This window comes from Daldinia decipiens, assembly GCF_022478715.1.
Source record: "Daldinia decipiens strain CBS 113046 unplaced genomic scaffold F4813scaffold_22, whole genome shotgun sequence".
NCBI lineage: Eukaryota > Fungi > Ascomycota > Sordariomycetes > Xylariales > Hypoxylaceae > Daldinia > Daldinia decipiens.
In genome coordinates this window covers 85,256-107,112 of record NW_026054565.1, presented here as the reverse complement: position 1 = coordinate 107,112, position 21,857 = coordinate 85,256, and the positions used below count along the sequence as shown (strand labels likewise).

At 49.4% G+C, this 21,857-nt stretch overlaps 6 protein-coding genes across 6 annotated transcripts; 2 read left to right on the top strand and 4 right to left on the bottom strand.

Moving 5' to 3' along the window:
• The first annotated feature begins 69 nt into the window (after window positions 1-69).
• F4813DRAFT_126766 (uncharacterized protein) lies at window positions 70-2,983 on the top strand. Its single transcript, XM_049238666.1, has 4 exons — window positions 70-379; window positions 430-867; window positions 993-1,385; window positions 1,449-2,983. The coding sequence occupies exons 2-4, from the start codon at window positions 518-520 to the stop codon at window positions 2,551-2,553; spliced, it is 1,848 nt and encodes a 615-aa protein (XP_049098459.1). The 5' UTR covers window positions 70-379; window positions 430-517; the 3' UTR covers window positions 2,554-2,983.
• Window positions 2,984-3,140: 157 nt separating this feature from the next.
• Window positions 3,141-5,622, bottom strand: F4813DRAFT_126762 (uncharacterized protein). Its single transcript, XM_049238665.1, has 2 exons — window positions 5,360-5,622; window positions 3,141-5,298 (listed from the first exon to the last, which is right to left on the bottom strand). The coding sequence occupies exons 1-2, from the start codon at window positions 5,487-5,489 to the stop codon at window positions 3,221-3,223; spliced, it is 2,208 nt and encodes a 735-aa protein (XP_049098458.1). The 5' UTR covers window positions 5,490-5,622; the 3' UTR covers window positions 3,141-3,220.
• Window positions 5,623-5,920: 298 nt separating this feature from the next.
• On the top strand, window positions 5,921-7,017 carry F4813DRAFT_126686 (mitochondrial carrier). Its single transcript, XM_049238664.1, has one exon. It carries the CDS (start codon window positions 6,021-6,023, stop codon window positions 6,897-6,899), a length of 879 nt encoding a protein of 292 aa, XP_049098457.1. The 5' UTR covers window positions 5,921-6,020; the 3' UTR covers window positions 6,900-7,017.
• A 118-nt stretch (window positions 7,018-7,135) lies between these two features.
• On the bottom strand, window positions 7,136-10,657 carry F4813DRAFT_381373 (WD40 repeat-like protein; the record flags this gene model as incomplete). The annotated part of the gene is made up of 7 exons (XM_049245667.1): window positions 7,136-7,327; window positions 7,381-7,614; window positions 7,675-8,615; window positions 8,665-8,875; window positions 8,922-10,209; window positions 10,272-10,353; window positions 10,624-10,657. 7 exons carry the CDS (start codon window positions 10,655-10,657, stop codon window positions 7,136-7,138), a joined length of 2,982 nt encoding a protein of 993 aa, XP_049098456.1.
• A 937-nt stretch (window positions 10,658-11,594) lies between these two features.
• F4813DRAFT_126681 (uncharacterized protein) lies at window positions 11,595-12,365 on the bottom strand. The gene is made up of 2 exons (XM_049238663.1): window positions 11,902-12,365; window positions 11,595-11,816 (listed from the first exon to the last, which is right to left on the bottom strand). The coding sequence occupies exons 1-2, from the start codon at window positions 12,203-12,205 to the stop codon at window positions 11,722-11,724; spliced, it is 399 nt and encodes a 132-aa protein (XP_049098455.1). The 5' UTR covers window positions 12,206-12,365; the 3' UTR covers window positions 11,595-11,721.
• A 1,943-nt stretch (window positions 12,366-14,308) lies between these two features.
• On the bottom strand, window positions 14,309-17,218 carry F4813DRAFT_363399 (uncharacterized protein). Its single transcript, XM_049243699.1, has 2 exons — window positions 16,008-17,218; window positions 14,309-15,936 (listed from the first exon to the last, which is right to left on the bottom strand). The coding sequence occupies exons 1-2, from the start codon at window positions 16,785-16,787 to the stop codon at window positions 14,551-14,553; spliced, it is 2,166 nt and encodes a 721-aa protein (XP_049098454.1). The 5' UTR covers window positions 16,788-17,218; the 3' UTR covers window positions 14,309-14,550.
• Between the last annotated feature and the right edge of the window lie 4,639 nt (window positions 17,219-21,857).

Genomic DNA, 21,857 nt, shown 5'->3' with positions numbered 1-21,857 from the left:
CAGGGTTTCAAAAGTACCTAACTAACCTGAACTACCTAAGGTTGTTTCCGCTACGCAACGGCAAGAAAGCCTCAGTAGCATATTGGCTGTTGCATATGTTGTGAGCAATACCACAACGTACCTGCCTGCCTTAGGTAGGTACATTTCCCTCTTAGGTTGCAGCTACCAAAGTCGCAAAAGTTCTCTTTTAAACAGCTTTCATTTTTTTTCTCTCCTTTCCATTTGAAAGCTTCCACTTAACCCACTTGCAAAACCACCAGCCAATTACATCTACTTATCAGTATACTTGCAACTTCTTTACGTGCATCTCGTCCATTCGATTCTTCGCTTTCACTAATGCCATTCGCATTTTACTCAATCGACCCAGGGGTTAGCTTAGGTTAGATCCGTTAAGGTTGCCCCTTACCTGCCTAACCTAATCTGCTATAGTACAATACCTAGCTCTTAGGCTTCCGGTGAGTACAGGCGGCGATAGGCAGATTAAAGCTCCGGTATCAAGGTGTTACTATTGGTCAACATGGATCGAAATCAACGTTTTCGTAAAGATGCCCCTGCAAGGCCTACAAGACGCCGAAGAATTCCAGTACAGAACAATTGGCACCAGTCACTACCCTCCCATTCTATCCAACAGAACCTCCCGCCTAATCCTCAACCCGCCCAGGGCTCCCAACAAGGCCCAAACCAGGAATTCGAAACTAGGACTTCTCTGCAAGATACATCTCATACAAACAATCCCTCCGAAGCAGTTGAACTCTTTCCATCTGTGGCTTCTTCTCGAGGAGATATCTTATTCGCACCACGGTCTGACCCACGCGATTACGGCGCGTTTGCTCATCGGGGGATGGATCGCGATTCACGAAGTAGAAGGTAGGATTGATCTTTATTCGGATTATATCGTTATCATTCCTACTGTGAGATCGTAAAGCTCAACCGTCGTGACCTGCTTCGGAAATGGCTAGAGACATAGGGTGCTAATTAAATTATCCCTATAGGTACGATGACGGGGAAGTCACTAGATATGGCGCTGGTGAATCGTACCGCCCGTTCAATTCCAACCGGTCTCCGCGCCGGGCTAGAAGCCCTCCAAGAGGCCGTAGCCCACCACTTCTAGATAGTGATCGTTATGTGCCCGGTCGATCCCCACGACGTCGCTCACGAAGCGCTGATCGCTACCGCCGAGACCTTTCCAGAGACCGACGAGATACTAGAGATATGGGCGACAGCTGGAGACGACGCGATAGGAGCCGTAGTCTTCGCCGAAGCCCTCCACGACGGTCTCCCCCCCGACGTAGTCCGCCTCGAAGAAGTCCGCCACCACGCAGGTTCTCACCAAGACGGGATGATAGAGATCGTTTGCGATCTCCGCGAAGGGGCTATGACGCAAGGTTCCAACCACCACCCCAGATTAACAATCCTAATCTTATACCCCTAACAAGTCTTCCATACAGACGGAGATCGAGATCTCCCTTCGACAGAGACCGCGTCCGAGATAGGTCGCCTCTCCGACGTTCACCCCCGCCCATCCCGAGGGCTAGTACCTACAGAGCCCGCACCCGCAGCCCGGATCGACGAGACGATCGCTACGGTCCTTCGCATAGCAGACGTCCTTCCCCGCCACGCGACTCTGCAATCTCTTCAGCAATTCCGTCTCGGGACACATCCCGTAGATCTTCGCCCCACCCTCTTCCTCCTCGTCGCGATGATCGATCACATCCGCAGTCTCCCATACCCTCCAGACCTTTGTCTAGATCTTCTCATAATGTACCACTTAGAGATCGAAGTCCACAGGGAACTCCGAAAGAATCTAGTGCTCCACCTAGATCCCCTCCGCGTGGTCCTGCCGCTCTCCGAGCACCTCCCACCGGCCCCAGAGATACTCGCGCTTACGGGAGCCAGTCCGTCGGGGCTATAGGCCCGCCCCCCAGACCAGTTCCAGCCGCGCCCGCAGTAGCAAGTCGACCTGATATCAGCCCTAGTGCCCCGCCGGCAGGTCCTAGAGGCTACGTCGCCACACGAGGAGGCGGCTATGGTCGAGGTGGTCGAGGAGGACTCGGCTGGGGTAGTACGATTCAAAGCCGTAATCTACCACCAGCCACAGGTCCCATTCCTGCCTCAGCGACAACAATCTCTAATACCATCCCCACCGGCCCGCGAGCAGGCCCATCTTCGCAATCCGTTCCCACAACCCCCGTTAACCAAGCCAAACCCTTCAACCCACCTAAGGGCCCAGCCGCTGAGAGTACCCGTCCTAGCCTAGCGCAGCAACTTCTTGCGACTCTACCACCTATCGTTCCCGGAGGTAAGATGGACCCTCATTACCTCGCCATGACAACAGGCGTGATGCCCGAGCTCCAGGCCCACACGCTGCAGCTGAAGGAGGAAGAAGAGAAGTTGCGTGCGGAAAAGTATGTTAAGGAGGAGAAGTTGAGAAAGAGCTTGGCATTATGGGATAAGTTTGAAAGGGAGGCTAAGGTCTTGGAACTGAGAATAGAGCTCAGTGAGAACAGCGTGAAGAAGTTTGCGGGCGAGGGGGTTGGAGGTGCGGCGTTTTAGTAGAATGACGGAACCGGAGGTTGGAAGAGAATGGAAGAGTAGGGTCTTCTGAGGTGTCCCAATTATTGGTGTGTATTAGGCGGAAGAAAGAGTTCTAGCATGGACGAAACGGGCGGGATGCATATGCAGAGATGGGATAAGACGAGACTCTTTAAGTGTACTTCTACTGATGAGTTACATTGTCTTGTCTGTCTATCTGTCTATGGACCCCCAGCCGTGATGATGTAAGTGGATTACCAAGGGGAACCGCATCAATATAGACAGGCGTCTGGGAAGGGCGTGGAATTCACTTCGCTGGTATTGCCGTGTACCATATGACTAGGTAGGTACTACAGAAAGGTAGGAAGATACCTTGTATGTGTATGTCTCGCTGTATAGAGGCTAGCTAGCTGTGCATTGCATGATACCAAATCGATTTTTTAATAATGCATTAGTCATTGAGTCTTGATATTCTTTAGGGGTTGCGTTTTGGTGAGTATAATAATAGGAGTGTGGTGTGTCTACATAGGTAAGTTGAGGCATTGATCGGGGAATAGATCTACGTAAAACTCGCCGTGCAAAGAGACAACGAAAATCGCAATTATAGATGATGTGAAGTATAGTACGTGTATTTATATAATATTTTCATACATTTATATACTATCTTAGACGCGAGATACAAGCCGGTTCAGCTTCCACCTCTATCTCGTCGTCTATTCAAACATCTACGCGCCTTCATCTCTGACCCCTTCTTCGGCCATCGCAAAGTGCTCGCTCGCGGCCCTGCAAACGAGCCCCTATGAAACGTCCCCGCCGTCCGCAATGTTTGGCGATCTATCTTCCTATACCGTGTCTCATACGCCATCCAGTTGTCGAGCGCTGGGAGCTGGATCCTCAGCGTGGGAAGAGCAAGCAGCTTTATCTTCGAAGTATCTAGGATCGTGGGATGCATAGAATATGGCTCTTGCTTTTTGTTGCTCTCGCTCTCGCTCTCGTTCTCGGTCCCGCCTTCATTATCCCTGCTGTTACTATCCGTACTCACCACTTTCCATGGGAGCATTGGGTATCCGGGCCGCGGGGTGGTGTTCTCCATGTCGAGGAGGCCGAGAGGCTCTTCGAGGTAGAAAGCCGGGATAGTGTATCTGACCTTACCCGGGGCGTAGCGCTTGAGGAGTGTAGCTAGCCGCTTCTGGTCTTCAGGCGGGAGTTGCTCGCGAAAGGCTTTGGCGTGTTCTTTTAAGAATGGCAAGACGAGCACGCGATAGGGAAATCGGTGCTTGATATGGAACCAATACCGACCGTCCCATAGCACCCAATCTATCCAACTAGACATCAGCCATCGCCCCTTTTTGTTGCGCTTAATAGCCCAGTACGGCGTGCGGAAGCTTGGAAGCGGTTGTATTGAGGGGTATGGCGCGCGCGAAAGATACCAGCTTAGTTGTCGATTTGCTGCCCCCGTGGAGGCTGGTCCGCTAGGGCTAGATTCAACGGGTACGAGATAAACGCCGGAAATGCTAAATGCCTTTGGAGGTGTCGCCACGGGTAGCTCTTCGGGGAGAGCAAGTGACGGGAAGAGGCGCGTAACGTGATTTTCGAGGGTCGAGAGAAGCGATGGTTGTGATTCTGGGTTGACTAGCAAGATAATCTTGCGTATAAGGATAGCGACAATCTGCCTTTTCTTCAGCAATTGTGCTCGGTGTCGCAAGTACGAGCGGGAATCTCTCCTCGCTAGACGAAACTCCAATTTCGGAAATTGGACCGTCACAGTTCCGGCAAGCAGCTCAAGATCGTGAATAATGGTCCGTCTCAGCAGTCTGTTCGCCTCAGCCTCTTGAGCCTGGACTCTCCGCTCACACCTCTTGGAGAAATTAAGGATCGCTGGTTTTTGTAGAGCCTTAGGAAGGGTATAGCCTTTGTATAGGTGCCTGATAGCATTCCTCATCGTAAGTGAAGGATCCGTATTGGTGGCATCTTCCCACCAAGGAACCTTGTTCTCTAAGCAAGTTGCGATCAGACGGTCCTTGCTGAATTCCAGCAGGGGTCGGTAGACGGTAACTCCACCATCTTCGACGGCAAGGTCTTTAGGTGCAAATACTGGAATGTCCTTCGTTTGGTAGAATTCCTTCATATCAAAGTCAGTCGAGGCCCAGTCATCCGTTTCCTCCTCAGCCATGAGGTTACTAATAGCATTCTTAAATTCTCGTCGCATATGCTTCCGCTCTCTTCTAGTAGGGTTCAGGTTATAAAAAGGAAAGCTGCGAGCTTGATCATCCACATAACCACTCTTATCAGCACCGAAAAGGCCATGACACTCGGGAATGTCGCAGGCTGCCCTTATACCGCGTAGGCCACGAATGCCATGTCCCTGTAACAGGCGCATGAGGACGGTCTCATACTGGTCATCCTCGTGGTGCGCTAGAAGAAGACTACCGATGTTTCGAAAGGCGCATACGGCTCCAATCTTCCTGTACCGTTGAGTGCGCGCGACGCTCTCAAAGTTGGGCAAGTCCTTTGGAAGCTGAGAATCGCCAAGTATCTTGGTCCAATTAATGGTAACCAATTCATCAACCAAACCCATGTCCTTGAGAACCTTAAGGACAGCGAGACCCTCTTCTCTAGACCCCTGGCGGAGGCCATGGTTGACGACGATGCTCCGAAATCCAGATACAGGATTATCAGAGATCTTGAAGTCGGGGTCTATCTTGCGTACTTGAGAACAGAGAAATGCAAGGGCCATAGAATCGACGCCCCCACTCACAGCTATGGCTATTAAGGCTGTTAGGATTGCCGGTACCATTAAGAGTATAGTTATGATTTTAAAACTCACCAACTCGCCTATGGCTCGTCCCTCTGGCATAGGGGAACCGAGGAGTACAAGTGGCGCGCACGGCGTCCATGAACTCGGGGACGGTAATCGCCCTCGTGCTTGTATGCAGAACATGGTGGAGCGTGCCCATTCCATTCTACACTTACATGTTATATTCCCTTCCCAGCTACGACGATGAAGTTGTTGGAGTAAAAACCTAACAAGAAAGGGGGGGGGAAAGGTAAACTCATTAACTAATCGACAAAACTATTATTAGGTTAACATAACTCGGGAGCTACTGCATAATATCTGTATATTTATCGATAGCTTTATCGATAATCTCTAGACAGGGTCCTAACCCACTATCAATAAGCTTAACTAACCTAGGTACATACGCCGATAAGTTTTCTTCGCTATCCCACCTTCCGACTTACATCCTTACATCCTTACATCCTTACATCAAACAATGGACGCTACACTAGCTCTCTGCCGGCTTCGGCCTTAATATTTCTATACATCCCTAGGTTACCTACATACATACCTACGTAACAGTTTGCAGTTAGGTAGTCAAGAGACTCAGTATTGCACCTACCTACCTACCTAAACCAAACCAAACCTCCCCTTCTCACTCTTCCAACTTCGCCACATATCACCAATACCACCAATACCACCACCACCACCAATGTCGTCCCAACCCCCCTTCGCCACGGCCCTCCTCGCCGGCGGCATAGCCGGCACCACCGTCGACCTCTCTCTCTTCCCCCTCGACACCCTGAAGACCCGCCTGCAGTCGCGCGACGGCTTCTTCCCCTCCGGCGGCTTCCGGGGCATATACCGGGGCGTCGGGAGCGCCCTGGTCGGCAGCGCGCCCGGCGCCGCCTTTTTCTTCTGCACCTACGAGGGCGTCAAGGGCGTGCTTGCCGACAGGCGCCGCGGGCCGACCGGCAACAGCGATCCTATACGCCGGAACACCTGGGAAGCCCCCCTGGAGCACATGCTCGCGGCGAGCCTGGGCGAGGTCGCGGCTTGCGCCGTCCGTGTGCCGACCGAGGTGGTGAAGCAGCGCGCGCAGGCCGGTTTGCACGGGGGCTCGAGCGCCGCGGCCTTGGGCGCGATATTATCACAGCGTCGGGACATAGGGTTGGCGGGGGTATGGCGGGAATTATACCGGGGGTGGGGCATCACCGTGATGCGCGAGGTGCCGTTTACCGTGATCCAGTTCCCATTGTGGGAGGCGCTGAAGGGCTGGGGCCGGCGGCGGAAAGGTCTAGGTAGTGGAAATGTGGAGGTGGGCGCGGGCGAGAGCGCGCTGTATGGCAGTGTATCTGGTGCTGTAGCGGCGGGTGTCACGACGCCGCTGGATGTTCTTAAGACCCGGATTATGCTATCTAAGGAACGCGAGAGCGTCTTTGTCGTGCTGAAAGATTTACTATCCAGTCATGGGATACGACCTTTCTTCGCCGGCATAGGGCCTAGGGTTATGTGGATTAGCGCCGGCGGCGCCATATTCCTCGGGAGTTACCAATGGGCTGTAAATGCCCTACAAGGAAACGTCTTATAACAGTCATAATATCCACGTGACGACCGCAATTAGATGAACAAATGCAGGAGATCGAGACTGAACAGGACAGTCCTCGCTGTATATAACTCGTGGGGGGTATATACCAGTAGCCGCGTTCCAAGACAGCGGTACGGGAGAGAGTATGTACAACAGACGATAGAGAATACCCCATTTTTAGATTTACCGGACATAGACACAATGGATGATACCCTCCCTCCTGTCAAATTCCAAATTCATCAACTTACGGTAGCTATGGGTGGCATTTGTTGCCCTCCAGGATCGGATACCGCGGGGTCATCAAGTGTCGGTTGTGGGAGCTCTTTCGGAATCTCCTTGCGGCCATTCGCCTTATAATACAAAACTACGTCGTTACCTCCCTTCCATATGTGGGCTCGCAGTGTTGCAAGGCTCATGGTGTTTGGTAGTAGCTAAGTTTGTGGGTCAGCATCTTAGCTTCACACACACTCATGTTGGCACATACCTGATCGTTGCAATACAATTCCAAGTATTCCTCAGGTTTGAGGGCGTCGGGCTCGAGCTCTTCGGGCTGCGGGTCGATCCTCTCAGCCACATAGGCCAGGATTTTCTTTACCCTTAACATTCTATTCGCATTGAGACGGTTGTTTCCATCCGTGGTCGCAATACTAGGTAACGAATCCTTCCAAGGGTGCAGTACGAACGAGACCTTAACCGGCTCTTTCTGCGGAATCGTGTTCTGTCTGGGTCAGTTGGGATTCTATAACAATTCTATAACAATAAGGAAAACGGCACGTACTGTAAGTAGGACTTCGCCCAACCACATCGGAGCTTTCTCTTCGATGATATCTGCGTCAACGCCGACACTCATCACCGTGCCCCTATACAAGTTGGCACTACCGCCTGATGTCTCTTCTTGGATGATAACCTTTGTACCAGGCGGGAGCTTAAGTACCGGTGCATCAATGGGGAGAGCCGGCGTTATCTTGGTCTCGATCGGGCTATTCGGGGTCTCTAACAGCTGCTTCTCATAGTCGTTGTGGATCTTTTGGACAACACCGCGGAGATTATCGTCAATCTCTTTTTCGTGGTTTGAGGATGATTCCGACTTATTCTCTTCTGTCTTATCTTCCGTAACGGTAGGTTTCTCGATGTTAGTAGATGCTGATCTTCCCAGTTTCTTACTCCCGAAAGACATGCCCATTCGGAATTTCTTGCTGAAGGGCGTACTGGGAGATTTAACATCCTTCTCCTTATCTTTAGTCTCTACCGGAGACCTTGATGTTTCTTCTTTAGCAGGTGCCTGCTCCGCCGCGCCCGGGGTCGTCACCGCTTTTGCAGGGGCGTCTGCTGAGCTGATGCCGCTAGAGAAGTAGTCTTCACTAGACGATCGGTTCACCTGCTGAGATGGCTTTTCAAGAGGACTGGCAGGTACAGCTGTATTCTCGAAACCCCCTACCGCCAAGTTGGTAGCCGGAGTAGCTACGCCAATTGCCAACCCAGGGCTTAATGGGTGACTAATTCCGTTCGCTCTTGGGGTTGTCGCTGGAGAATCGCTGGGTTGCCACCCTTGCGTGTTCGAGGTAGGTATAGTTATTGATATCGGCGGGTTTAGCCGAGAAGCTGTCTGACGTTTCTCCACGCCCTCATTGAGTTGCAATCTATAGATCTCATCTCGCTTGATTTCCTCGTCGATTAACTTCGCAAACAAATATCGAAGAATCCACCTCCCAAGGTTTACTTCAAAGCGTTAGCATTTGCCTTATAATGAAACTCTCGTGAATCATACTTCTCTGATCCTCTCGGAATTCGACGGGCTCTATCAAAATAAGCTCATCGGCATACATTTCAGCATCAAAACAATTAAAAGGCTCCAGTATGACAGTCAAGTTGCCAGAACTTGTCTCGATTGAACACCAAGGAGCAACAGCTTCCAAAGTATTTACTTCAGGTTCAACATCCTCAAGATGTTTCTTTCCGAATCTTTGAATAACTTCGCACTACTTCTAATTAGCTAGACTCCTATATCACGCAAAGAGAGCCTACCTTAATCAGATCCCACAGCAATACATCACCAGCAGTGTCAAGAGTCAATACTCGTCGTCGGTCGTTAAGGAGTCTATGTTTCACCAATCCATTTTGCCCTTCGATGGTTTCTTCCGGTAAGTGATGTATAGGCTCAATTTCAGGGACAACGGTGTCATCATGAACCTCCGAGCCTTTTTTAGACGCCGCGCTAGTCATCAAATTGGGCTCAGAAGTATCGTTGAGTTCCGGCGGGAAAGCTGCAGTGTTGGATATTCGTAAGACCGCCTTAGCCGGAATTTCGTTTTTTCCTTGTCCGTCTGCAGATGCCGCAGAAGACTTTCTCGATCTCGAAACTGTATTAATAGCCCGCAAGTGTCTGAACGCCTCTGGGAGCAGAGCATCGATGCCGGTATCAACATTCGTCCACCTATTAATAGAAGAGCTCGAGGTAGCCGACCATATGTAGTCCTCACAAGCCACTAGTTTGTTGACCCCATCGTGTTCCTGAGCTACGGCCACTGATAGGCCTTCGTCCATCTCCACGGTCCCTCTAGTGTCCGTCTTGACAATAAGGCCAGACCGGTCGCTACTGTAGAAAACAGCCAGCTCGGGATCTTCAGAAAATAGCGACCAGACACTATCGTTGTGCATAGTAAGCGTATACATGCACCTGCCGGCGGTGACGCTCCACACTTTGACGGTCTGGTCGGAGCTAGCGGTCATGACGGTGTCGCCGGCCTCGTTCATTAATATAGCACGGATATTATCGGTATGGCCAACCAGCTTGGTGATCCTCTTCCCCGACTTGGGGTCCCATAACCGTACTATTGACTCCGGGCCCCCGCTGGCTAGAATATTCTGGCTGACGCACATAGCATATACGGAAGCCTTTTCGCTGACATCTTCGCCTCTAACGTCGATTTCCAGGGACTTCCCCTTGCCATTGAGGTCCCAGAGATATATCTTTCTATCAAGGCCACCAGATGCGACCCAGTCTGCGGAACTTGGTGTCGCAACACACTTGACGTAGTCTGCATGTTGGCCGATGGTGTGGGGTTCGGTATCCCCAAGTTCGGGTCGCCATACTTTTACAGTCAGATCGGAAGATGCAGAGACGAGGGCGGAATTGTTGGAAGCGAGAACGATGTCATTGACCCAGTGTGTGTGAGCTTGGGTCGATGCGCGGAATTTGGTAGTCTGTTGGTGTTTTGCATTTTGGCTAGACGCACGCCCTCGATCCGAATAACCGTTTAGATCAAGGTTCAGATCCCAGGCGCAGATAACTCCATCTCTGCCTCCCGAGTAGCTATGCGATAAAGTTAATGGACGGGACGGGACGTGATCGCATGACAGCAGCCGGAAGCTTACAGGATAGCGTTGTCTCGGTCTACTGCAAGGCCGTTTACACCGAGTCTATGGCCGCCGGATGACGAATGGTCAAGTTCAAGAACTGAGATGCGATATAGTTGTTAGGATAAAGTCAGATAGGATAGAGTCAAAAAAGTGTCTCCCTATTTTAACCCATTTCACTTAACCGTATAGCAAGACGTGACGATAAAGTTGGAGTGGATAATAAGATGGTGACCATTCAACTATGCGGGGGCGGGCAAAGATCAACGGGTAGAGGAGACTAAGAGGAAGGAGGAGGGAGGAGAGAGGGAACTTAGAAGTGTAAGGTAGGTCAATTAAAGAGAAGACGGGATTAATAGAAATAACGAACCATAGCTTATCCTCTGACGCGCCTTTTTGGCCATGGCAAGTGGGAAAATGAAGAGATTAACATGCGAGGAGGTATTGTCGAAGAAATATTCGATAGAATATTCGATAGGATACTACCTCGGATGGGCGCAATAGCATTGATTATTGATTAACAGACATCGAGAGCTACCAAGGTTATGGGGGGGAGAAGCCGGGCAGGGGAAAATAGCTTAAGATATTGGCTTTGATAGGGGACATGGGACGTATGTTACATAGGTACATAGGTACCTAATGTAGGTATGTAGATGTAGGTACGCCAAAGCATCCTGGGCATTTAGCATTGGTGCTTCCCCAAGATTCAGGCACTACTGTGCTGTAACTCACCCCGTCCCACGCGAACACCACGCAGCAAGCGCAGTTGGACTTAGACTTACATATTCGGAAATCCCACTTCCAGTCCCACTCTTTTATTGAACCGATTTAAGATCTCAACCTCTCAGAGTCGATTCCTTCGTACCCACATCTTCCCGCTATGGTACCTTTTCTGCCCTATTGCATCACCCCCTGGGTTTGGAGGATGCGCGAGATGCGCGAGATGCGCAAACCGCAAACCAGAACTCCAACTTCGGACGACAAGTTACAGACCGTATATACTAATCAATCCGTTCGATACACCTAAGGATATGTCTACAAGCTATTGGGATATATCCATTTATGTATCAAGAATATGGATCATCAATGGCTATGCCATTCATCAACCTAACTTATTTATTAGCCCCCTTTATCGTGAATTACCACTACATAGACCTGGACGAACACACTTCTGTACTAAGACGAAGCACTCGAGCCTGCACGATAAATCATAATTTCACACCGATGTTTCTTGGGTATTAATAATAACATATTTCCAGACGTAGAGCTAGCTCCCTACGATGTGGTCTTGCTTTTACGCATGCATATATACACAGGGAAGCCAAGGTTTGGCCAAGAGAACAGCAAACGCGCCTCCTACTCCTCCATAGTCGTCCGAACGTGATACCATCTATCCTCAACACCGTCCCAGAACTAACGAATAATAACAACGGTTACCCCCAGAATCCAGAGCACGCATATAATTCTTTCAATACGGCTTCCGGAACTGTTCCAGGAGCATCAGCGAGTGTCGCACTCTCTCGGCAGCTTTTGCTTCTGGCGACGGGCTGGCCAGCCTTTGTTCTATCCCCAGTGTAAGTCTTTTGTCTTTATCCGAACGCCCCGTCCACGTGCTCTACGATGGTCTCGAGGACCTGAGCACTCTTACCTGGTGGCGGGGACGGAGTCCCTCCCGCAAGACTGGTTGTGGTGGCCTTGCCGTTGGCGGCGGCAGCCCGCCGTTGCTCCCTAGCGCACTCCGGGCACGGGGTATCTTTTGGTCTCAGAGCGACGCGGCGTTCGCATTGCAGCATCCCGGGGGGTAGCTTGGGTTGTTTATCTGGCAAGAACTTGGTCTTGTCCAGAACCATGTCATCTTTGGGACCGCATCGCCTGGCAACGTGGCAGGGGGATGTGTTCTGGTATAAGCGGTGGCTGCATCCCCGGAAGGTGTTCCAGATCTCGATGCACATGGTCCCTAGGTGTAACTCTGGTGCAGGAAATGACTGGCGGTAGTGGTACGACGCTTGGCTGCAGGAAGTATTACGAGATGTCGACGATGCGATGGACGAGTACGCGGTCGGAAGTGGAGGGGGTTTGGTTGTCTAAACTGTTTGGATGACATCGGCGAAGCGAAAAATTTAAATAAGGCAATCAATGCCGATTTGTGTCGGTGGAAAACTGTACTGTGGGCAAAATAGTGAAGGCGGCGACGTGAGTTGAATACGATTTGTGTGCACAGCTCGCAAATTTTAGGCAAGTCTCTCGAGTTGGTCGCGTCGTCTACTTCGTCATCATTGTAACCAGATGGTACCCATTGTGCGCAATTCACGGTGAATGGGATAAGGAAAGTCCCCCAAGTAGAGTACAAAGACTTTTCCACATTGTCTAGAGGGCGAGTTGGCTATTCTAGGCTTTTTTGTACTACAGCAGTCTGTAGTGAAAGGATGAGACGTCGTATATAAAGAAATGAGATAGAAGGCTATTGATAGTAGCATCACAAAGGTATTGCTCCTTTGATGCTCTAATATTAGATGTTTTAAACTAGACAAGCCATGCAAACAGTTACTTGAAACCACGAGGCAGTGACTATCACGCGAGGTTGTTCGTGAGTTGTTTGCTCTAATGTGAAGCCGCTCGTGGTCAAGATTAGTTGTATCTGTTACCCGATATCACGTTGCAAGAGTTATATTCCATAATAAACAGTAACAACTCATATTTCAGCTAGTGACTAGGTGGTATAGGTGGTATAGGCAGTTATTAATGGGATTCTTTTGGAGCCCTTTGTTGCTGAAATCTCTCGACCCATCTCACGAACTCCTCCCCCTTTCCCTTCCTATAGGACATTTTCTCAATAATAAGAATTACATTTTAAATGCTTTGCTCGTTGCTTATAATCATACGTATATGGAAAGCTTGTTATGTTAGAGCCTAGAACTATTCGAAAGTTTCCGTATCATACCTTTTGATCTTCTAAAAGATCTATATGGCTACCTGAACGCTGGGAAGGTATACAACACAACGACTGAACCATATACTAGAACACGCTTCAAAGCAATACCCTGAATCACAGACCACGCTATCCCAGTATATACTGATGAACACCATATAAAAATGGTACTGATTCCATAGCCCCCGGCGAGCCTCCATGTTCCTAAATAGATACGGATGTTGAAACCCCCTTACGTGAGGCGGGTTGATACCAAGAAAAGGGGTGCGTTCTTGATTCATATCTCCCGGAGGAGCCATACCCCAACCTGCCGGTAAACCCCTATCATTATATTGACGTCACTTAAGTCTTCACTTTCTTGCAAGTTCGCTTGGTTTGCCGATGCATTATTACCGTGGTTTTCTCCATGGCTCTGGGGCCCGTCCGGCGGACGTATGACTTGGCCGTTTGCCTGTGGTGTATGGCCGTTTGCCTGTGTCGGGTGGCCATTTGCCTGTGGTGGGTGGCCATTTGCCTGTGATGGAGGATTCATTCCTGTGGTGCAAATGATGCATTGGCGTGGTTCCGACCTGTTGAGGACGAGCCGTATTTCTTCACAGAGGTCACGCGCGAGGCAATACTCGACCCTATCGTTGCTCATCGTAATGCTTCCGCAGGTTGGGCAAGGTGTACGGGTTCTGTGTATCCGGCACATCTTGCTGTGTTCAATTAAAAGCGAGTGGTGTGTTGGTAAAATCGTTGGGATTGGATATTGATATGACTATGCTAACATTCCTTATTGTATATCTAACGACTAACGAGGAAGAACTGTGCTTTATAGAATGCTGACATCTCCTATAAGAGAAATAGGCAGTTCGTAAAAGTCGGGATGGTTGAAAAAATAGAACTCATAAGGGGCACTGCTTTAGATACCTTACATATTACACAACTGCACTTGCCTCCCAGCTTAAGAAGGTATAGACAAGTTACAGAAGCTTCGTAGGTTCTTACTATATCCTTAGTCTATATGCTATTTTAGATATAGATATTGGCAAGTGCTCTTCCCAAGCCAGACCAACCTTGTAACTTATAGCTTACCAAGAAGAATTCATACGGAAGGTGAGCTAAAAGACAATAATACATGTAGTACAATCAGAGATATTATATTTATATTTATGGTTACCATTGAAGACTAACCTAGGCATCGAACCTATACTCGAAACCCATAACGCCGTTCACCTATCCCAAACACAGCCCTGAGATAATTAACGAATGCGAGGGTATCTTTATCTCCTACGTAAAACTAGGCAGAATGCCTCAATCCATGATCCATTCAACTCCCTCTTCCTAGACGCACGCATCATATCCACACACACGCCCATCTGTTCATTATTCCCTGCCGATAACGGTGTCCATATTACCCATAAGAGCGTGGACCTGGACGGTCGAACCGGGACCACCCGCGCCCTTCTGGGCTTCCAGCTGAGATCCCGGCCAACCTCCGATAGACCTGATGACCTTGACATCCCTTCCCTTGACCTTTAGCCTGCCACTCGTCGTCTCGGCGCGTAAGTACCCCTCCCATGCTTGGGGATATCGCAGTCCGATGTCCCCGCTGGTGGACTTGTGAAGCGCCTGTAGGCAGTCGAGCGGCCTGCCGCTAACCAGTCCCCTGTCTCCGTACCAAATCGGCTCAAGCACGCGGATGGCTGTAGTACCGCTCGTCGTTGCTGTCTCCAGCTGAGCGGGTCGATCCGGCGACACCCTGCCCTCGTGCATCACGGGAAGCAAGTCAAGGGCGATGTCGCTAGCAGTACTCTTGAGTTCGATGCCGGCGCCAAATGCGAAGGCGCCATGGATACCACCCGAAGTCGACTTGATATCGACAAGATAGTCGCGAAGCGGGATTTGCTCTCTCAAGTGCACCGGCTCCGTGGCATAGACAGTGCCGGATATCGAGCTCAAGGACAGCACAGCAGCCTTCGGGTCCGTTTCGAGTTCTTCCTTGGGCGTGATCGACACTGTGATGTGGCCGGAGGTCGTGTGCAACCCTAGCATGTCGTAAAGAGGCCAGTTGCCTTCGATCTTACCCGACGTGGTCGTGATCTCGGTAATACGAGAGTCGAGCACGTACGAATCTTTAGCAGGGATGAAGGTGTACTCCGGAGCCGACAGCGTGAAGCCAGTGTTGTTGTACGAGGTAGGGCGGTCCGAGCCGGACGTGATATCTCCTACGATGGAAGAGGCCCTAGTGTAACCCGCCACGTGGAGGGACAAGTCGTCTAAAAATAACATGTCAAGATGGATTGAGCCCAGTGACAGCACTCCTATCTCGGCGTTTTCGGGCACCCAGATGGTCGCTCGCATTTCGACGCAAGGCCAGATGTTCGGGTCTAGGGAGTTGTACTTCTTAGGTACGCTCACCTTCAAGGCCTGGGCTTCTTCGTCCATGAAGACGTCGAGCAGGATATCCTTGTCGTTAGTGACGATCTCCAGTACCAAGCGCGGACTACCTCCGGCATCAAGCCTTCGCACATTGACTTGACCAGCAACGCGCACCTGGATATTTCCGGGGTGCGCGTGCTGGTCCTCTATAAAAGTAATATTGTGGTTCCTATCAAAGTTGAGGCCTAAGATCTGATCCTCGAAGCGATGCACTGCGTTGTCGCAATACGTTGGCGGGAAAGGGCCGGCGACCCCAGGCGCGTCGGGTCCGGGTCCAGCTACGGGCTCCTTTACGGACTCGGGCGGCGGCTGCGCCCCAATAGTTTTCCTCTGGGTAACCATATTAGCGACAGGTTCCGACGGATGCCAAGAGAAAGGTGAAGTTAGATAGTCCGGCTTACATGATCATCTTCTTTTATAATCCGCAAAGAATTCGCTAGAAATCCTATCGAGACAACCAGTACAATCAGGCCAAGCACCAGGGTCCTCCAGCCGAGCCACGTAGGCAGCCGTCTCCTGACTCGTCGAGTCCAGTGCGGTGTGTTAGTGTTACCAAGTTCTTCGTCAATCGGTTGGCCGATGCTCTCGGGACCTCTGGCTAGCAGCCGCTCGTTCTCGATGGTTTCCTGTACACCCATGGTAGGGGTAAATGTGCTGTAGCTTCTAGATTGGGTTTGTTGGTTGGTGGGCGAGAGAGGGGAGATGGGCGATGGTGAATACGCCGGTGGTGCGTCCGAATATACGGAAGGAGTCCGCCCTCGTGTTGGATAGGTTCTGAGATGAGTATATGACGATGACGAGGGCGAATACGTATGTGTAGACGCGGAATTGGACTGCTGTTGACGTGGTGCGGTCGAACTAGTAGCGTGCTGCTCCGACGGACTAGGATGTTCGGTAGGGCCTGATCTTGTAGCAGTGTGGTTATAGTTATGATAAGAGTCTTCTGGCCTCTGAGTATTTGATGACGACCTTTCCTCCTCTGCCTCTCTTGCTTTTGATTCAGCGCCAGACTCAGATGTCTGGTGGAGCGTGGGGTCGGGGACTAAGACGTTTGGTACGTTTGGAACGGCATGGGACGAGGATGATGAGGCGAAGTAACCGTCCGAAGGCGATAATTGATCTGCGTAGTCGTCGCCATCTGATTCATCACCCATAGAATACAAGTTATCGGCGTAAGACATGGTTTCTTCGGTTCGTTGAAACAGGCTTGGCAGGAATTGAAACTATCGCCAAGCTATTTTGTTACACTCGAAACGTTCGTATGTGTCTTACCGCACCGGCAAAAGTAAGACGTAACAAGCTAAGCTAGTGGATAATGGATAATTACAGAGAATGATAATAGGATTAGTTTATTTCCTTTAGTTAGCATAAGATGTAAAGTGATTCCATCTCGCATGGGGTGATGTTGAGGAATATCACAGAACGTGGTGGTTTTGATTACGGCACGGTAAGGCTGTGACTAACACCATGATAACTGTTGAGACTATACTATATGCGATCCTCGGCACCTCACTTACCTAGGATGGACTCCGATTGCTACTGACAACATACCTCTGGCCCAATTGCAGTCAAGAAGGTAGCTATCCAGGTATAATACTACGCCATGCCGCATACCGCAATACTAGCAAATACCCCGCTGCTATGCTTCTTTCTCCCCCTGCCCTTTGAAAGTCCTACATGAGATCCCCCGCTTCCCGTGGCCTACATAGTGATACGTCAGCTGCTAGCTTTCAACTTATACGTAGTCCCATAAGCCGAATTGCGAATTCAATATATCGCTATGCTCTTGATTGGCTGTCGGGATCCGAATAGCTGGAGCCTGGAGGAGCTGACGAGTTATTCTATACCCTCTTCGTATACTTATACCTTATGATGACGACACTGCCCTAGCCGGTTGAGATAGGCGATAGTCTTAACCTAGTATGTTCGGTCGACCCCGGACCTTGTCAGCCCTAGCTATCTAGTCCGATCCGAAGCCCGCGGCTCCCCGATTGAGTTCCGGCTCGCGTTCGCGTTGAAGATCCGCCACGTGAGCAGGGTTCGGCGTCTGATCCGGATTACCGGGCCATACGCTACGGAATGCCGAACTACGTACATAACCGTTCATCGGCATCGGGATGTCGTAGTTCGAGCATAGATATAACCAGCGGCGACGTTTTTAGATGGGATATAGCTCCCTGGCCTGTAGATAGATACATACAAGGCTCATAAAGCTCCTTGCTAATGTGACAAGAACTTTCATTCCTAGACTAAGCTTATCTGTGGAATTACTCGTATGCTGAGGCTTTGAAACTTCGACAGGTCCGGAGTGGATTTAAGCTGTGCCTGTTGTCTCTAGTCGAGCGGAATGCAGGTATAATCTCATTGTGACGATTAACTTCTGGCTAGATAATGAGCCTAGGCTAAGGTCATACTGTAAAGCCAGCCTATCTAATCATCAAGATCTATATATGATTATCTATCAATTGCCCCTTGAATCATGTGTAATATTCCCGATGTTTTGTGAACGAGACATTGTGTGAGTCCTCGGTGAGATTTGGCCCTTCTCCCCTAGCGCCAAATCTCAGTAGTATTCTCAGTTGACCACGAGTGAACTCAAGATCATGTACAGTAACATAGTATCTATCTCTTATTTGTATCTTACTTCTCTGAACATTCACTTCGGTTGAGTGACCCTATTTGAGTAAGGATTTAAATTGTTGATTAGTGAGTGATGGGATGAACCCAGAGTGCCTAACTCATGGCAAGGGATAATAGGGGTTACATACAATTGGATTACTGTAGTATTGCCATCTTTCCTTTGAGCTTGTTTCCCCCCCCCGATGCCACGATGCGGCAACAAGTCAATGCTGACTCTATTGAATAGTGTCGATATTTGGAATATGGATATTACAGCAGTTGAATGTCCTCGGAGATGAAAGCATCATCCATCGTCCAAGGCTGCCAGAGGGACATTGCCACACGGAAGTGAATGTCTCTAGAGCATTGAACAACTTGGAGTCGCGAACATAGTTAATAAGAGAAGGTATATGCGAACTAGAGTAGTTCAACGTAGCTATATTGCCTGTGCTTAGTGTATACATACATGCCTACACACATATATGTCGTATATTTAATCGTGGATGTAAGGAGTATTCGTGATTCGAGCTCGTACGGCCCCTATTGCTGGCTGACTTGGGGTGGTACTCATTCTGGGGCTTTAGAGCTCATATTCATCTCGATATGAGTAGACATATGTAATGAATCGACCTGGCTGGGCATCAAGAAGGAAATCACACCTTCCGTCGGGAGTTAGCATCTCGAGGTTTGTCTTGGCCGTGTTACCTTTTTATATCGCTTCCGAGTGAGTAGAAGTTAAGGTCCGTGTAAATAGGTATGATGGGGGTTTAATTAACCTTGGATAACTACCTAAAGGTGTTCTAATCTACGATGGAGAGACCCTAAGATATCCCCACTAGGGGGCTACTGTAGGCCTTCCGTTGTGATGCCAATCTACTTTCCCCCATAAGAATTGCCATCTATTCGCTGGTCACACATGTCGTTTCACAAGTGTGACTCGGATAGTCACGATGGTATTTAGGCATAACCAAATGTGTCTGTGTTACGCCCGACATTTGTGCTCGTCGTGTTACCCTTCTAGAAAAGGGGTAACCTGACTGTTCTAGACATTACCTTAGGTACCTATTCAGCCCGTTGCTCCCGACAAGTCAAATTTCGAAGAGAAAATATGAGCATCCACGATTGGGGTTCTTGGTATTAAATTCCCCGGTATTTAATGAGGATTGACCTTCAGATTTCGCCCAGAATCGTGTCGTGGGGTGTCATCGAGAATCAATATAAGCCCCCCGCCGGCAGATGGCATATCTACCATCCCTAACGAGGTTAAAACATGCCATTCGTATTCCGGTCGCCGCCTTTAGCGAGATTATATGGCGTTCGTCGTAGCAAAATATCACGCCGTGGAGAGTAATCCGTAGTCGTCTTCCCTCGACCATCAACCTATCCTTACCTTCCGGACTATCGTGAAAGGCTCGGGGTTTTCGGTATCCTAGTGCTACCGCACTTTGCACGAGGATTAGTACAGATACTCTAAAAACGGGTCGTGGTTGGGCCTAGTCCGGGCCCAGGCCATGGGCATCGCTGTTCTCGTAGTGCAGCGGAAGTTTTCTAGAGCACTCGTTGGGCCATAATCAACCACTAACCTCCCGTAGCGTACACCATAGTCGTAGCGGACATTCGTGGCTTACTATTAGCATCGATCTAAGCTCGAAGTCGGTTCCGCCACTCGAGCTGAACAATTAACAAACATCCCATGGTACGTTTTTGCCGTGAATTCCGATATAATATCTCCAAGAGGGTTTCCGGAAGCAGTCCACAGATCGCCAGCGGGTAGCGTATGGAAAGCTGCGAAACAACTCTATGAGCTAGGCAGCTCTACGAGCGAGTAACTGGATACCTGCTAGTAAGTAAATTGTGGTTCATTGAACCCTTCTGTGGCGGTTATGTGGCCCGACAATAATTTCCGGAAAGGGGCCATGCAGCTACGAGTAACACAGCAGAATCTGTCACGTCGTTCTAGAAACACATTTTTTCCCAAATAATGCCAGCTAGGTCAAATTTGCGTGTCCTTTCCGTGCCGTCTCATCCCGATACAGAATCATCGTAGAGGCTAGGGTAGCTGCTAGTGGCGCGTCTAGAAGTCTGCGGCTACGTTGACGACAAACGGATGACCGCTGGTAGTGTAATGATAATCTGCAGTACGCTTCTAATGCGGTGATAAAATAAGAGTCGGCGAGTAGCATCGAATTCTTTACAATGGGATATTTGTGAGAACGGCCCCCTATCTCCTTCCGAATGGTGTACAGTTTGCAAGCGGTGTTGATCACCAAGTAACTGATCTCAGCACTCACGGACAAGGAGTTGGAGTTTACACCTTAGACCGCAGTTGGCTTATTATATACGGTGTTCCGGACGTTCCATCTCATTACAGATCTCTATGCACTTGATATAAAACACCGCTATACTACTGGTAACACGACATTTTGTCATTTTGTCATTTTGTCAGCTGTGATGTCGGTAGCCAGTGAGTAACTTAGAAGCTCCCGGGCTTATTATACGCCATCCCAACAACTCGTGCTCACTTAAGGATTACAAACCTTCCTAATAGAAGATGTAAATAATATTTGCCAAGGTCAATGTGTAAATAATATGTAACATGTCGCGCAAAGATATTCATCGGGGATTATAGTATCGCCATATATTCATTCTAAGGGATAACTCATCCAACTGTAAATAGAACGGAGATGTATTGTTTCTATAATTCATATGTGGCAATACTGTATCTTTCCTATTTTAGAGAGCGCTAATTACAGTAGCTAAGAAAGATATTAGATCATATGGTGTAAAAGGATTACTGATTTTGCTACCTTACGATTTCTCACAGCTTGGCTACCTACCAGTCTACCTACTTCAGGTAGGTTGGGGTAAAACACACTTAGGTACGGATCCGTACCAATCAATACCTATACCACATCTAGCCGAATATGTTGTCTCGCAGTTTAAAGAAATCGTTTAAATCCCAACTAAATTAGTCGGCCTAAGCGTATATTTAATGAGAAGCTTTGCATGTTATGGTCCAATAGTCGTCTCATCGTTACACACGATAGTCCCCTAGGGGCAAACTAGGTGAACTTGCAGGTCAACAATGTTTGATTTTTTCACGCTTGGCAGCCGATTTGCTGGCAGCGCGAACATGCATATGGGTGGGTACAACGAAGCGAGGGAGCCACGATACTCACCAGATTTAGAGTCCAGGTCGGGTAGTGTGCCGGATTTTCCGAGCTTGGAGTTTGCCTTGTGGCCTTGTGACTTGCCATTCTGGTGGGTTTAAACCGTCTAGCAGGAGACTAGTGGAGATTGAGGCTCTGACAAGACCTTTCAACGACATCCAACTTACGCTGTGTAGTTGCAACTAGCCTTGCTTGGACACATAGCTAATCGTAATCCATACATCTGATCTGGATCCGAGTAACATTGATGAGCGCATTGATGAGCGCCAAGCTGGGGGTTGCTGAGGTTGGACGGCATATGCGTACATAGTAGTCTTCTCTTGCCTCTTTAGGCAGTTACCAATGTCTTCGCCTGCGCCAGCATATACGAATAGTATACATAGGTGAGAGGGTTATACCGTTAGCCTGAGGCTGTGCTAAGGGGTCGTTTATAGTTCTGTCCTTGACGATTTCTTCTATGTG